Source organism: Leiobunum rupestre, chromosome 4 (genome assembly GCF_980474605.1).
Source record: "Leiobunum rupestre chromosome 4, qqLeiRupe1.1.hap1, whole genome shotgun sequence".
Lineage (NCBI taxonomy): Eukaryota > Metazoa > Arthropoda > Arachnida > Opiliones > Sclerosomatidae > Leiobunum > Leiobunum rupestre.
Window position 1 is genome coordinate 23653833 of NC_143387.1, and position 15332 is coordinate 23669164.

The 15332-nt window shown below is 33.0% G+C and overlaps 1 protein-coding gene across 3 annotated transcripts in view; it reads right to left on the reverse strand.

Moving 5' to 3' along the window:
• AcCoAS (acetyl coenzyme A synthase) overlaps positions 1 to 15332 on the reverse strand; it is a 30322-nt gene that overhangs the window by 7577 nt on the left and 7413 nt on the right. For 2 of the 3 annotated variants that reach the window (XM_090171722.1, XM_090171723.1), the window contains exon 2: positions 2946 to 3037. In XM_090171722.1, coding sequence (XP_090027848.1) covers positions 2946 to 3037 — 92 coding nt within the window. Of the gene's footprint in view, positions 1 to 1283; positions 1317 to 2945; positions 3038 to 15332 lie in introns of those variants that run through there. The other variant, XM_090171724.1, reaches the window with a different exon arrangement.

Here is a 15332-nt window from a genome sequence, read left to right on the forward strand (position 1 = left end):
AAATACTAAACATGCGCTCAATATCACTGTCGTCAAAGCTTACACCTTTATTTCCGTTTTGACTAAACATTTTATAAATATAATCTATTTAAACCTTCACACAAACTATATGTGCAAAAACATTACAGCAAACATCATATTTAAATTAATTAACTCATTACACTTTCATTTTTATTCCAATACAATTATTACTAAATAATCTTAAGCCTATTAAAATTCCAAAAGTCTCACTTCTATTAAATCAGCAGAGCAGACGACGGAATGCAGGTTATCTGACATTTTTACGCACGTGTTTTGTATTTGGATAGAAATATTTTGCGATTCTCTCGGTAGGAGCGCTGACGGGCGATGCAGATTGTGGAACAGGGTATTTTCCTTAGGTTTCGAGTCCAATAATTATTTGCCAGAGTTTCAAGTTCGGGCCGCCTAAAGCCATAAGCCGTTTATACCAAGATATATTATATCGAAACGTATTATATTTTTTAGTTTTTTGAAAACAGACTTTGAATGTCTCTATTGTTAAAATATTCGATAAATCAGGATAAATAAATTTAAATAATTTTATCCTCCGCATATTTCCACATTATCATGAGATTTGGAATGTTCGATTTTTTGTATGACCACTGGAGGAGCTTTTCTCAAATTTTAGGAGAGACTATCAGAAATTATTCCAATGGCTAAAGCTCACCCTAAAACAACCTAGCTTAATGTCAAGGCTTAGCGAAATTTCAAACGCTTTCCTAATAAAAACTAACGCTTATTTTGGTATAATAATTATGAATGATTGAATCGGAACGTAAATTAGATTATTTAAATGAATCGCTCGTTTCTAGTGGTAATATGTTTTTAATAGTAGATCTAAACGCGTTGTGTATGTAGAGTTGGTCAACATAAACCTACAGAAAACGTATGTTGAATAAGAATTAGGCTAACCAATAGGGGAAAAGAAACCCACCATTTCCACAAACACTATTAATTTCTAGTTTAGGAATTGTTCAATCCTTCTACTAAGATGTCAGTGGCTGAGAAAAAAGGTGGTAGTAAAGATCAACTTCATGTGCTATACTTATTTTTATTATGTAACTTATAATCATGACAAAACTTTATATGACATCGCGGTAGTCGAATAGTTCCTCTTAGCATTTGAGGGCACACGCTAAAGGGGAAATTAGCGCCAATATGATAATATTTAGATAAGAGTTTTACGAAGCAACTTTCCTTAATAGCCTTCTACTTTGGGAAATGTAATTTATACCTTTTTCCTGTTTACTGGAATATCTTACCTTAGTCATTGTATGTTTTTTTCTTGAAGAGTTTAATCCCACGATTTCCGGAGCGTATTAACTCAGATTTTGGAAAATTGTCATTAGATAATTAAAGGTTAGAGGAAAATTACTAAATTGGCAATGTAAAATTATAGTAGCTTCTAATTACACTGTTTTTCAATACAATGAAACAACTTCAAGTTAAAAAAATTTGATTTGGTAATTTTTGGTATAGTTATAATTTTGGGCTTTGTTCAATGCTTACTGCTGAAAACTTAGAAATAACAAAATTTCAAAGTTAAAATCATTGGTATTCCTTTTCGTTAAAAAACCGAAGTAATGTCTACAAAATCTTTTAAAATATCCCAGCCATTCAATTTTATATACCGATAGATTAAACTTTAATTAGATACTTATTTTAAGAAAGAGGAGACACCAACGAAATTTAATTAATAATTAGATAATTATTTTAAATTAAACGTTAGAGAAGTGTTTAATTTGATTATAAGTTTATTGTACCTAACTGTACCACTTTTAGACACTAGACGATGGATTCCGAAAATGGTAGTGTAGATTATCTTAATGAAATCGGTTTTCACATCGTGTTAGTCTATTTCATTTATTTAGTCCCAACACAATGTATCACTAAAGAATCGTTTTTCCGTAACTTTTTCACCAGAGTTTAAATAATTTGAAGTACTTATTTAAAACGACTGAATAATTAAAATCTCGGTACCTGTTTACATACAAAATATGTATGAAAATAAGTATGTAGCACGCATCAAAATTAGTCAATTGATCAGGCATATTACGATGATCTAACCACTTTCTAAAACTTTGATCAAGATAATACGATTATTATTATTTGGTAGTACTGATCAGTTTGGTACAAGCCACAGGCTTGTACAGTGTACACCTATTACTGGAGAGATCACCTCATCGGCTTAATTTTATGATTTGAAAGCTATAGCATTTTAAACTTTAAACGAAGTGTATCTGACGTGTTTTGATTAGGTTCTCAAATTTTATTAAGATAACAAATAAATATTTATAGATTATCCATATTTTATGGAGAAACGTTTGCGAAAGAATAATTTGAATATAATACGTCTCCCATGACTATGAAAGTGATGTTTAAAGAGACTGTAATTACCTTCAATTAGATATTCCGGCTTTTGTAGAAAAAAATAAGACTTCTTAAAGTGGTAAATTACCCTAAAATATTCTCCGTGATACCCTTAACCTACGAGATGACGATAGGGAAGTAGGAAATACCTTGTGAGAAAATACTGATGTTTAAATTTAATGCCTATAATTAATTATAGTATATTACCACGGGTTATTATTACATTAATGTTCAAATAACACTTTGGCTTTCGTGAATATGGTAACACGGCGGAATAGTTGTCGGCCGATGTTTCCTTAATGTTAAAAATATCTAATAATCGTATAAGATACTAGGCAAAGAAAATAGTTAAATCAACGTGGCGAGCTTTTCTGTGTGAAATAAACCTTGATTAATCAATTCGGTGATAACTTTTTGCTAATTGTCATCTTTTTTGGTATTATTTTACTTATGATTATGTTTACTTTGAAAAGAATTGTGAAAAAGTTGGGCGTTTTAAGGCAGACAGACAGACAGACATACAAGAAAACTTTCGGAAATATATATTAGATTACCTTTCGATTTAAGTACGTTAGCGAACTTTGACACCTCTCGCAGTAATTCTCGGTAGGTAATTTGACCCTCATCTCCAGGATCGTTTCCCTCCCTGGAATGAATTAAAAATTAAGAATTAAATTCCGGCGTTGATATTTGCGACAAATGAATGACTAAGAGTTTTTGTACGCATTTAAATAGCTTCCCGGTTTGGGACAGAGCGAATCGGGCCAAAAAATGCGCAGTCACATAACGAATACCCCTACACTGCTTGTTTGACCTATCACTTCCAGGTTCCCAACACGAAATGTACAATTGCTAAACGGGAAGTTTCTGTTAAGGAGAAATACCGGATTACACAAAAATTTTCCGCGTTTAAAAACAGTGCATTTATCAAAATTAGAAAGTGTGAATAATATTTTAGAAATTGAGTACTACAAACTAAACTTGACTTTAGTAAAATTCAATTATGGTTAAAACTTTAAAATTTTAAAAGAATGTAATGAAAAATAGATTTCGTGTGTCTTAATTACGATATAATTGTGGAAAATTTGTAAACTAATAATATCTTTTCTAATATCACAAATTTAATTAACCACACATTTTTGTGTAAGTGGGTGCTCGGGAGGCGTGCCTAAGCGTAGAACCAGCGAGCGATAATTGGTTTTTAAGTCGCGTATTTATTTTTCTATGGCGGCATTTTTTTGGTATGACGTCAATTTTACGTCACTTCACACACAGCTTTATTTCTATTAACACGCTTATTAAATTTATGGTTATGTACGTAAAGAAAGCTATGTTAAACGTATAAATTAAAAATCCTTTCAACCGCCACCAGGGGCGAAATTTCTAATGACAAATGGGGATTAAACGTTTCTCTAATACTCAATGTTCTGTGAGATCGGTACCTCTAAAAAAAGCAATCGACGTTCAACATTTGCAAAACCATCAAAACGATATTTCCTTTATAACGTTTTTGATGACATACGAACGTTCCAAAAATGTCCGTCCTTTTGGGATTGTTCTTAAATTTTCCAGTATTTAATGAATGCTCTGAGTAGTTCATTTGAAGGAAGTACGCTCGGATGTTCAGTAGAGTTAAAATAAAATTATTACGCGAATTTCCTTAAAATAAAATAAAAAAACCGCCTTGCTTCTCTTGTTAATAAAGATAATTTATTTAATCGAATATTAACGATTTTTTGAAAACACGTGAGGAGGTTTCACGGGGTGAAAATTAGGTTCTTCACCCAAATCCGTGTTTCTATACCGGTGTAAACGTTTAAACGGAGTTCAAAAACCGCCATGTTTTACCCGTGTACTTTGATACGTTTACATCGAAACGCTTATCTATAAACGAAAATCCATGTTTCTGCTGTGTGTGTCTGTCTGTCTGTCTGTCTGTCCTGCGAACGCGTTCGCATTTTCCGTGCAAAGGTTAATCATTGCGTACGCAGTTTCTCGAAATTTCTGCTAGGACTGTCGAAGGGTTGGTAAAACCAACGTGCGACAGTGAGCGTTAACGGATTAATTTGCGGTTGAGTTTGGTTTGGATGGTGTTTTTTCGTTAACGCTCACCGTCGTGACGGTTTTAACTCAGTTTGATTGGATATTTCGTTATTGTAATGTTTATGTGTAGGGTGTGATTGTTGAGTTTATGTTATGACGTTCTGGGTGTTGAGTTTGTTGTGCTTATGTTATGACGGTTGTGGGTGTTGGGTCTGTTGAGTTTGTTTTTGTTGAGTCTGTTGTGTTTGTACGTGCGTTATCTCTAACAACTGTGCCACCGACGCTTGCTAAGCTACGGTGTTTTTCGGAAACCGCTTTGGCGAATGTCCTTTACGAAGTTATAACGTTATGTACTATAATTTATTCTACATCATTTTAAATATTTATAAATTATATTAATCTTATATTTAATTAAATATTTATAAATTTTTTTAATCTTATATTTAATTAAATATTTATAAATTATATTAATCTTATATTTAATTAAACATTTATAAATTATATTAATCTTATATTTAATTAAACATTTATAAATTATATTAATCTTATATTTAATTAAACATTTATAAATTATATTACTCTTATATTTAATTAAACATTTATAAATTATATTAATCTTATATTTAATTAAACATTTATAAATTATATTAATCTTATATTTAATTAAACATTTATAAATTATATTAATCTTATATTTAATTAAACATTTATAAATTATATTAATCTTATATTTAATTAAACATTTATAAATTATATTAATCTTATATTTAATTAAACATTTATAAATTATATTAATCTTATATTTAATTAAACATTTAAAAATTATATTAATCTTATATTTAATTAAACATTTATAAATTATATTAATCTTATATTTAATTAAATATTTTAGTATTTTTATGTAAAATTTGATCGTGACCAGGAATTGAACTCGGGTCGCATTGTTACCATGCGGATAGTTCACCGCCGAGCCATCGACTTCCTTAGGGAACCATTATGATACGGCGGGTTTTTTTACTAAACGGATGAATGAAATATCTGTATATATTGTTTATTGAACTTTGTTTTTTAATTTGTGTGAACTTGTTAAAGTCTAAATATTTTACGTATGAAAATTTAAAGGTCAAATCTTGCTTTAGCGCAGTCAGCTGATAAAATGGTTAAAGGGTAGAACCCGTTAGTTTTTTGTAATTTATTTCGTTTTTTTTAGTCTTTTTTTAATCTGTTGTGTGTTTAGCGTATTAGTTCATTTATGAAGGAAATATCGAGTTGTTTACATATTGGTCTGGGTTTTTAACTGGGTCGTCATTACTTCGTAATTTATTTTAAACGTTTTCTCGACTGATTAAGATGTTTAATGCAGTTCATCAATTGGGTTCGTTTGTTTTATTTATAAAGAGCCCTAACTATTCCGTCTACGGTCATTTATTGATATACGAGCTGTCGTTTAGTTAAGGGGCTTTCTGTGCTTTGTGAATGGTAAGTTTTTCGCTTCTTGTTAATTCATTTTTTATTGGTGTGGATATTTGGACATCTACGATTCCTAATGCAGTCATTGATTTCCTGGGCGTGCGAGTCATTATATGATATTGGAAATTGGACGGTATTGGTCTTTTTCATGCGGTATGTGTCACAACGTCAACAGGAAGTGAACGAGTCGTCCACTACCAGATATCTACGGTATATTCATCAAGGGCGAGTGTTGAAATAAAATGAGCGTTAAAGATGCGGCAAGTATTTCGTAAGTGAGAAAAATACAAATACCCTCTGTAGATATTTCTTTCATTAAAATTTGCTTCGTATTATATTTAAATGATAAACTTGTTCTGTAAATAGGGTTAAATTCAATTGTGCATTGTTTTAATACGTCTAACTCGCTGTTGTAACTACTTAATTTATATTATTTTAATAAATTAAACTCGGTTGTTTCGTCTCAATTATTTTAATTAAAATTAAAATTTTATACCGCGCGGGATTGAACCGGGATTACGTTTTTGGTAAATAACTCTGAATTGCGGAGATATCTTCAAGGGTCATCTGGAGAAATTAATACCACTAGGGACAATTCTTCCGAGGAGAGATATATTTTGGCTTGCCAACTTGTTTTTTTAATAAAATCTACATGTATGCCAATTATTAATCTTTGCAAACGGTGTACGATCTACAATAGGACTTTGGCTTTAGCGAACCGGGGTCTTCAGTTTCATTTTGTTTCAATCGCATAGTTTGTTGAAATATATTAATTACTAAGCCGTGCACGGTAACGGTTGAATTTATGGGCGAGATAGAAAGTTGGGTTTGGCAATTCGCCGAAAGTAAGGGTGACACGGCATTTTGCCTTGTTTGTGATGACTACACCAACAATGAGTTCACATGTAAGGGAGGTTCCACACGGGCCATACAAGCGATCGTCTTGGTGCAGTAGCTGTATTAAACCAGAAATAAGTGTATCTTTTGTACTGAGCTCTGCGTAAACGATGTCCAAAGTGCAATGCGTGATGGAATATTTAAAGCAATATTATCAATTTACAGTGACTAGGACGAAGTTACTAGAAAGGGAGATAACGAGAGCAGATATATTGTCCAAAACAATTATCTACCCGGTACACAGTCGACTAGTGCTTCCAGATCATTTTCAATTTAGTGACTACTTAAACGCAAGCGGCTTTCTACAAGGACTCGTGTGACGTATTTGTTCTCAAGACCATACCGAAAGTATCCATCAAGCCCTTGCAAAGATGATAGGTATGTCACAGCTCCCAATTTCGTCTGATAATGTAGTAAATGTTGTCAATGCCGTTGGTACATGAGTAGCCTTGACATAAAAGAAAAAGGTGAGCGAACTTGTACGGCGCATTCAATCCAACTGGCTGCTAATAAGGCTATTGAACACAAGACCACCGTTGATGTCTGTCAAAAAGCCTCTAAAATAGTTGACCACTTTCGACACTCAAATGTGGCTACATTAGCTTTGGAGACGAAACAGGTGCGCCTAGGATTTCAAACACAGAAACTGATACAAAATTAAAAGACCGGATGGAACTCATTGTTTGAAATGTTACAACGCCTGTTGGAGAATTGAACCAGTGTTCTAACCAACAGAACATTCACAACCCGAGCCGCTGCCATAGAGAGAGAGGGTGGACACAAATTTCCGAATTATTAGACCTATTAAAACTACTTCAAATGGTAACTACTGTATTTTGTGGTGATAAGAGTTCCCCAGCGTCCATGGTTCGATCACTAATTACAAAAGTTGTAAAAACACCATAGGCAACCATCTACCGGCGATTCCTCGCTGTCTTCCGAATTCAATGATATAGTGGTCAATGAGCTGGTGACGCGCTTTCATCTTAAATACATATAAAGTAGTACAAACGACAACCAAGAGCAACGGCTATAACACGTCTCATAGCGGCCTTTCAAGACCCAGAATACAAAGACCTCACGGATAGGCAAGCCGTTCGACAATGTCCAACTTATGCTGCACAAGAGCTTCGAATTAATGGAAATGGATATCGAGTTGCTTAAGGCCACCCACACACCTCCGAGCACGGACCATCGCAGGCCGATGAAGATAGCCAGTTTGAGTGATACCTACCAGAGCCCCAACTGAGGTTTGATCTGAGCCACTTAGAGTGGTGGCAAGCACGCGCTCAAAAATACTCTGCACTGACCTCACTTGCAAACAAATATTTATGTATTCCTGCCACGTCAGCGAGCTCAGAGCGCACATCCCTTACAAAAACTTTCTTAAGACCTCTTAAGAAAACCGTATGGAGATTTAGGAGGGTCTAAGGAACCTTAATCAAAGGAAAACATTCTAAAGAAATCTTTAAAATATTCTTAAGGAAGTTTAAATAATTATAAATTCAATTATTTGAATTTTTAAAGAGAATATTCACATACATTTTCTGAAAGAATCCTTGAGAAACTATACAGATAAATCCTCTAAAATATTTAAGGAAAAATACCCAGTATGGCTTCCTAAGATAATCTTAAGGTATTTGTAAGACGCATCCCCTAAGTTTTTGGAGGGAATATGTTCGTCAGAGTTTCTTAAGCAATTCTTCAGCTTCCCTAAACAGCAATTCTTTAACGTTAAGGTTAAAATGAACCAACTATATTATTAAGAGTGTCTTATGAATTGGTTTGGAGGCATACCTTAAGGTTTTCTATAAATATATATATATATATATATATATAACATACAAATAATAGAATACACTTGAATAATCCTCTTGAGTTTACTATAAATGCACAATGTATCAGCTCGTTTGGCTACGAGTGGTTATAGGCGTTAGAGTTTAACGCCGCGTCCCGGGTCCGATTCCCGGTGGATGCTAAAACGTAGTGTATGGAATTTGTATGGCTTTTCTTTGGGATGTCTAAAGAGGATTTTTGGAAAATATATTCGCTAGCGAAACGGGTATAGGCGGCGCCACAGTCGCTACCCCTGCAGCTTGGTTTGTCTGCGTACTTTGTTGATCAAAACAAACGATTAATATGGCGGATTGTAGGCGCAGAGGTGGCATAAATTGCCTTTTTGTAGTAATACTGCCTTTAAAAATATTACAATTCGAGTAAATGGTGAGAAAAGAACGTTGGAGTTATCGTTTCACAATTTTCCGAAATGCAAAAATCTTTTTAATGTGTGGTTAACTAATATAAAATCAGGGAAGATGCCTAGTTAGTGGGCACAGATTTGCAGCGCCCATTTTAAAGATAAAGACTTTTTAGAAAGAAATGGTGAGACACAAATTTTACTTGTTATTACTGATTTTAAAGTTAATATTATTAAATATATATCATAATAACTGTCATTTAGATTAAGAGAATTCAAGAGACGCATGAAATGCAGTGCCATTCCAAGCAATAATTTACCATGTAGACTTATTACAAATCCAATGTAACTAAATTTAAAGAGAGGACCCTACGTTTTGTGAATCGTTTTAAAGGTGATCTGTTTTATTATATACTGCAAAATAAGGAAATGCTAATGAATTAAATTAATTTTAGGTCAAGCCGTTCAATTGTCATTATCGCTGGAAAATATTACATTGAGGCCCACAAAATTATGCGTTAAAAGGGCATATTTTTCTATTTTGTATTGGACCCCAATTTTCCTATCTTTGCCACCCTGATGGTTCGGTATGAGTTTTCGAGTTGATTATTGCCGCAGATCCCAATATGATTAAAAATAATACTGTAAATTCAAATGGTTTTTATTTTTAATACTTATTTGCATATCTTAACATTTTATTCACTTCTATTGTAATTTCTAATTAAGTGGTTTCTTCAATGAATTTAATTGCTTTTAACTTTGAATTAATTCTATAATACATTTGTTTTTGCCTTTTTAGTTAACATGGCTTTGAGTAGAAAATTCATAACATAAATAGTTCAGTTCATTTGTTATCTACAAATACTAATTGGCCAAAATTTAAAATAGGAACTAATTTAGCATATTAAAAATATAACTTTCCTTGACTAGAAGTGTAAATTTAATTATAACTTTTCTTTAACTAAAATCTAAAATAAAAATTATATATTTGGACAACGTTTTTCTTCAAATATTGTCAGTCTCTCTTAATATCAATTAAAAATATCCCTTGAGAGAATAGACAAAAAAATGAAAAGGCCTAGCTGAATTTTTCCATAGTAGCCTCTACAGTCGTTAGCCAGTAGATTCCTTCCTTTCCAACTTAGTTATTTTGTGCCACTGCCTCTTCAATTGATATTATCTTCGCTACAAATGGACTCTCCACAAATATTTCATCCCGACTAAAAGCTAGAAATAAATTTTTGAGACTAACTAAGTGACCAAATAAGAGTACATAAACCTTTTTGAGCCAGGCAAATTTAACCCTCGCAACTCTAACCATTTTATTACCGTACAATACCGAAGGCACAGTTAGTTCTTTTCCTTCATTTTACCCCACTTCTAAAGTCAGAAAGTTGGGATAGCTCTCAGTATCTTTATATATAAAATAGACCAGCAATTTACTGCATATTTGCAAAAGCCTGAATTTCTAGAATAATAAGTAAAACAGGTTACATTAAAGAATTGGGTTTTAATAAAAAATATATTTACCCACTATTGCATGAACAATGGACACTTTCAATGCTGTGTTTTCCATCACCAACTTCAAATTTTAACTTTTGTTTTAAGCATCCGCACACCTTATTCTATGGATCAAGAGTAGACTACTCTACAATATACTTAAAAATTTCAAGCATGGAGCGATTCACTAATATACCAAATAAAATTATTTAAAATACATTATACAAAATGCTTACTAGTTTATGAAATTAGAACAATCTGGGCTTGTTCTAATGTGAAGATAATAATAAATTTCCTACATACCTTTAAAACTTTCAAACTGATCCCGTGTATGAATTCTCCAAGGCCTACTCATAGTGTTATTAAACTCGAATATTTATACTTATATTTACGAATTCAATACCTATTGACAGTTCAAAATTAATAAATAAATGTCGTATATACACCTTTGTTAATACAAAACATTCGAACACGCTTTAAAAAATATGCTAAAATCGTTAGTAAAATGTTTTAATTGATGTTATAAAACGCGCATTTTCGCATAACGCCATTACCCGTATCACCCAAATATAGTTCTAGGCAGTGTGACTAGGTGGCGCAGCTGTAGTTTTCGGTGGCGAATATAACTTGTTAACGATAATTTAAGGAATTTTTTAAATCTTTCTAACGAAAAACTTAAGAACCCTTTGTAGAGATTCTAAGGAAATCTTGGGAATCATTTAAGAAATTTTGAGGGAAAATTACAATACTATCTTAAGTTAATTCTTTGGAAATTCTTTATGAAAAAGTGCCAAATTTCTTAAGAAGGTTCTAAGAGTTCCCTTAAGAAATTCCTATTAATTTTATTTACAATTTTTCTTAAGAGGTCTTAAGAAAGTTTTTCTAAGGGATTTTCCACAGCTACTAACATTGTTACCTCCAAAAGAAGTTGCTTAAGTTCGGAAAATTTAAATATTCTGGTAAAGACTTCAGGTACTCCAGGTTTATCGGTGTACACGCAAACTCTAGGGTATCAGCCCCTCAGAATAATATATCTCACGAGATAAGTATCCATCTACGATATAAAAGTGAAATAAGTACCTTCGCGGGTTAAAGGCAGTTTTCAGTGATTTGAAAATTTACGTATATTACGATGAAAAATTTTAAAATTACACTATTTTTGCAATAACATTAGTGAGACAGATATATTATAAAGCGAGCTATTGCAATAAGTTCAAAGGATAATTTTAGGCTGCTAGCGCGGAATAACGTATCCAAAGCAGGGTGAAAGTCATGACGAACCCGTTGATAAAGACGGATGATTAATCTCTCTGTTCTTTCATCAATGATGCATTAATAGGAAAATTGGACTGCGCATTCCGTAGAACGTGCCAGCACACCTGATGCAGTAGCCCAAGATAAACCGAGTAGATTCTACTATCGGATTTGGATAATAAAGGTGCAGCCCGTTTGTATAAAATATTTACCAGGTCAACTGTCAACTTCAATAAGGAAATATTGTTTTTATCCTTTTTGCAGAATTAAGAGAATAATAATAATAATAATAATAATAATAATAATAATCAGCTAGGCTAATTACCCAAGGCAACAACTTTTAATGTCTTTAAACCAAGTGGCGGAGATACATCGAGTAAGACGGTGGTGGCAAGCTCTTTATTCCAATTGAGTCAACAATTCCCTACACTAACTATTACCGTTAACCTCAAAACGGTTTTTTTTGGAAATGGGGGGGGGGGGATTTGAAGAACCAGATCGTAATTTACCAAAACTTGTTTGGGCAACCCATATTTTGTCTCTTTAGTGAAATTTCCACCATCTTTTTAAACTGGCGGCCAAAATAAAATAACTGATTGGTTAGTGCTAAAATACTTTTTGGTAAGGAAAGACTTCACTACGGTATCTTAAGAAGGTCTAAAAATTAAAGTAATATTACAAATAATAAAATGTTTCTACAATTGGTGTTCACGTACAGAGCGCCAATGTAGAATTATATTACTGCCATCCTATTTTTGTCAAACATATTGGTGTTCATAACAACAAAGTTTCTATTTGAGAAACTTTGTAACCCCAAATTAATTATATTTTTAACTGCTTTGTTTAAATTTTACTATTTTATTTAATTATTTGCTTTTTTGTTATACTTTTATAATCTGTTAGTATATTGTATAAAACTAAAATATAATATATATACACAGGACCAATAAGTCGCCAGATGACTTCGGCCCTTATAAACTTGGCTGTATCTGAATGGTAATAAAAAAAATTATGATTAAAAAAAAGTCTTCTTGCAATTCTACTGAACCAACATCGTAAATAGTTGACCCTTCTTGAATCACACACGGTTAGCTCGTTTATAAGCTTTTCTCTCAGTTGAGATTTTTCTCATAATCCCCGAATCACCTTCCCGTGAAACATTAAGCTCAGTTGGTGTGCCTATGATAGTGACGGTAATTCAACCGAGTTCCACCTAGCCCCACCTAATCTAAAACGAGAATCCCCCAAAGTTTTAAAGCCCAATGAAAAGGATTAGGAAAGAGATTGTGAAAATAAAAAGGTGAAATAGAATAACCCGAAAAATAAATAAATTTAAAAATATAAATCTTAAAGAGAATACTGAACATGTTAACACCTACGGCGGAATTACCGATGTTGAACCTGTACGAAAAAAAAATCAGTGTAGCGGTAGAACGTTCATCCCTTCGTGACGTAATATATCATATATCCCTACTAGTTTCTATTTGTACCAACTGAATATTTCTAATATACCACGGTGAATTGAGATTACGTACACTATAGCCTTAAGCGTTTTATAATGACCATCAGACTAACACTTTCCCTTAAAAATTACCCAGAAATGCTTAGACGTTCCGTTTCGTGATGCGGAGATCACTGAAATTAACCTCAAGAAATCCATGCTTAGATTAAGAACGTTTTAAACTTGGGTGGTAAAAGTATTAATTTTGTAATTTAATTTCAGAATTTCTTTAAATCTAACTAAACCTTGCTTCAACACAAATGCAACTGAGTTATTAACTTTAGCTAGAAGTTATAGCCGATAAAGGAACACATTTCTGCTAGATACAAAGCGAAATTTATAAACCTTACAAACCAAAGAAATCAATGGCTCTGCATCAGAGAAAGCTTAAAGCATGAATTTACCCTCCCCCATAGCTTTGTAAGAACTAACGCGCTAGAAAAGTGTAAGCTATCTATCGAACAAAAAAGGCTTATATTATTGCGAGGGTGAAGTTTAGACCAAAAATATATTTATTTATACGTCGGGAACAAATGAAATAATGGGGAGACTTGATCGTCTTTTAAGGGGAGGAGCATATTGTCAAAACATGAGGTAGATTAGAAGGCACGTTAAAAAGTCATAAATAAATAAAAAAATAAATACATATTTGCTTATACAGAATATTTTTCTCTTAATTATCCAAATTCCAATTCCAAGGAAGGTTTATTATAGACTTCTGATAACAAATATGATAAACGACTATTATTAGGAAAGCATGGGAAATCTACTACATAATTAGTGAGGAAATCATAAGACAAAGCTAATTGAGAATTGCAAACGAAAGTATTTCCTGACTTATCGCCCTACCTGAAACCCCGGCGTTCTGAGGGTTGCTTATAAGCAGAGTTTTAGCTGGCGCGATTTGAGACGGGATAGAGGGTGCCAATTTGTAGACTCAATAGAGAGGCCATTGATCTCGGCAGCCTAGTATTATCACTTATGATAATTAATTTCTGTAGGTGAAATTTATCCCTTTCCATCCATAAACGCTGCGGGCATAATGCGCATTTTGTTTTCTATGAGTAAGTTAGAGATGAAACCCTTTTATTATAAATCCCCTTATAAATAAACCCGATGTAAAACGGGTTACGTAGACCCGATTTTCAACTAAGTAGTATAACTAAAAGTATATAATTATCTGCTTACAAGAGAAGTGTATTCCTATACTCATTTTATAATCAATAACGAGAGCCGAAGTACGTCTTACAGTAATTTTTTCAAACTATTACAGAAGAAAAATATAACCAAATACAACCAAATATAATCTAACTTAATAACACTGTTACCTGGCATTGCTTAGGTAACGTCGACTGTCACTAACGAAACACCATCCGTAAGAAAGGTTTGGGACACTGTTAGCTAAAATTTAAGTGAAATAATGCGATGTAGATGACTCCGCAGACTTTACGGTCTATCTTGGTATAGTGTAACGTCGCGTTGAGTGTCGTCACGGAGGGGCATTGCTCCGAGCCAATTCTGCCGTGTCGGATGGTCAGAACGCGATTCAGTCCTGTCAGAGGCCTAAGAGGAAGTAGGAGGCTACCAAAATTATATTTTTGGCCCCTTTTTTTCGTGGGTCTTTAAATTCGGTATACATTCCTTTCCAGCTCGAAAGTAGTCGCGCTGTTTTATTTTCGAAATAAGGTTTTTGGACCAAGTTTTCCTTCTAGAATTTTTAACTCGCGAAATATCTGACGGGCGAGCGACGCGTTTGAATCTGGTTTCTTTTATTTTTATCATACAAATATGCGACAAAATAGCCCGCCCCCGCTGTACCGACGCCGGAAATATTCCACTATAAATATGCCGCTTTACTATTTTACCATCGCTGTTAAATTATGAAGGGAATTTACCAATTTTTTGTTTAAATTTCCCTTTCCATCCAATATTTTTCCTTATCATTTCATCGAGTGAATTTTAAGATTGTATATTGAAGGATATTTTTTAAGATGACAGTGTAATTTAATTTCTTGGGAATATAATTAACCTAGAAGAAACCATTCACTTAACTTAAACGTACTCGAAATCATTTAGGGT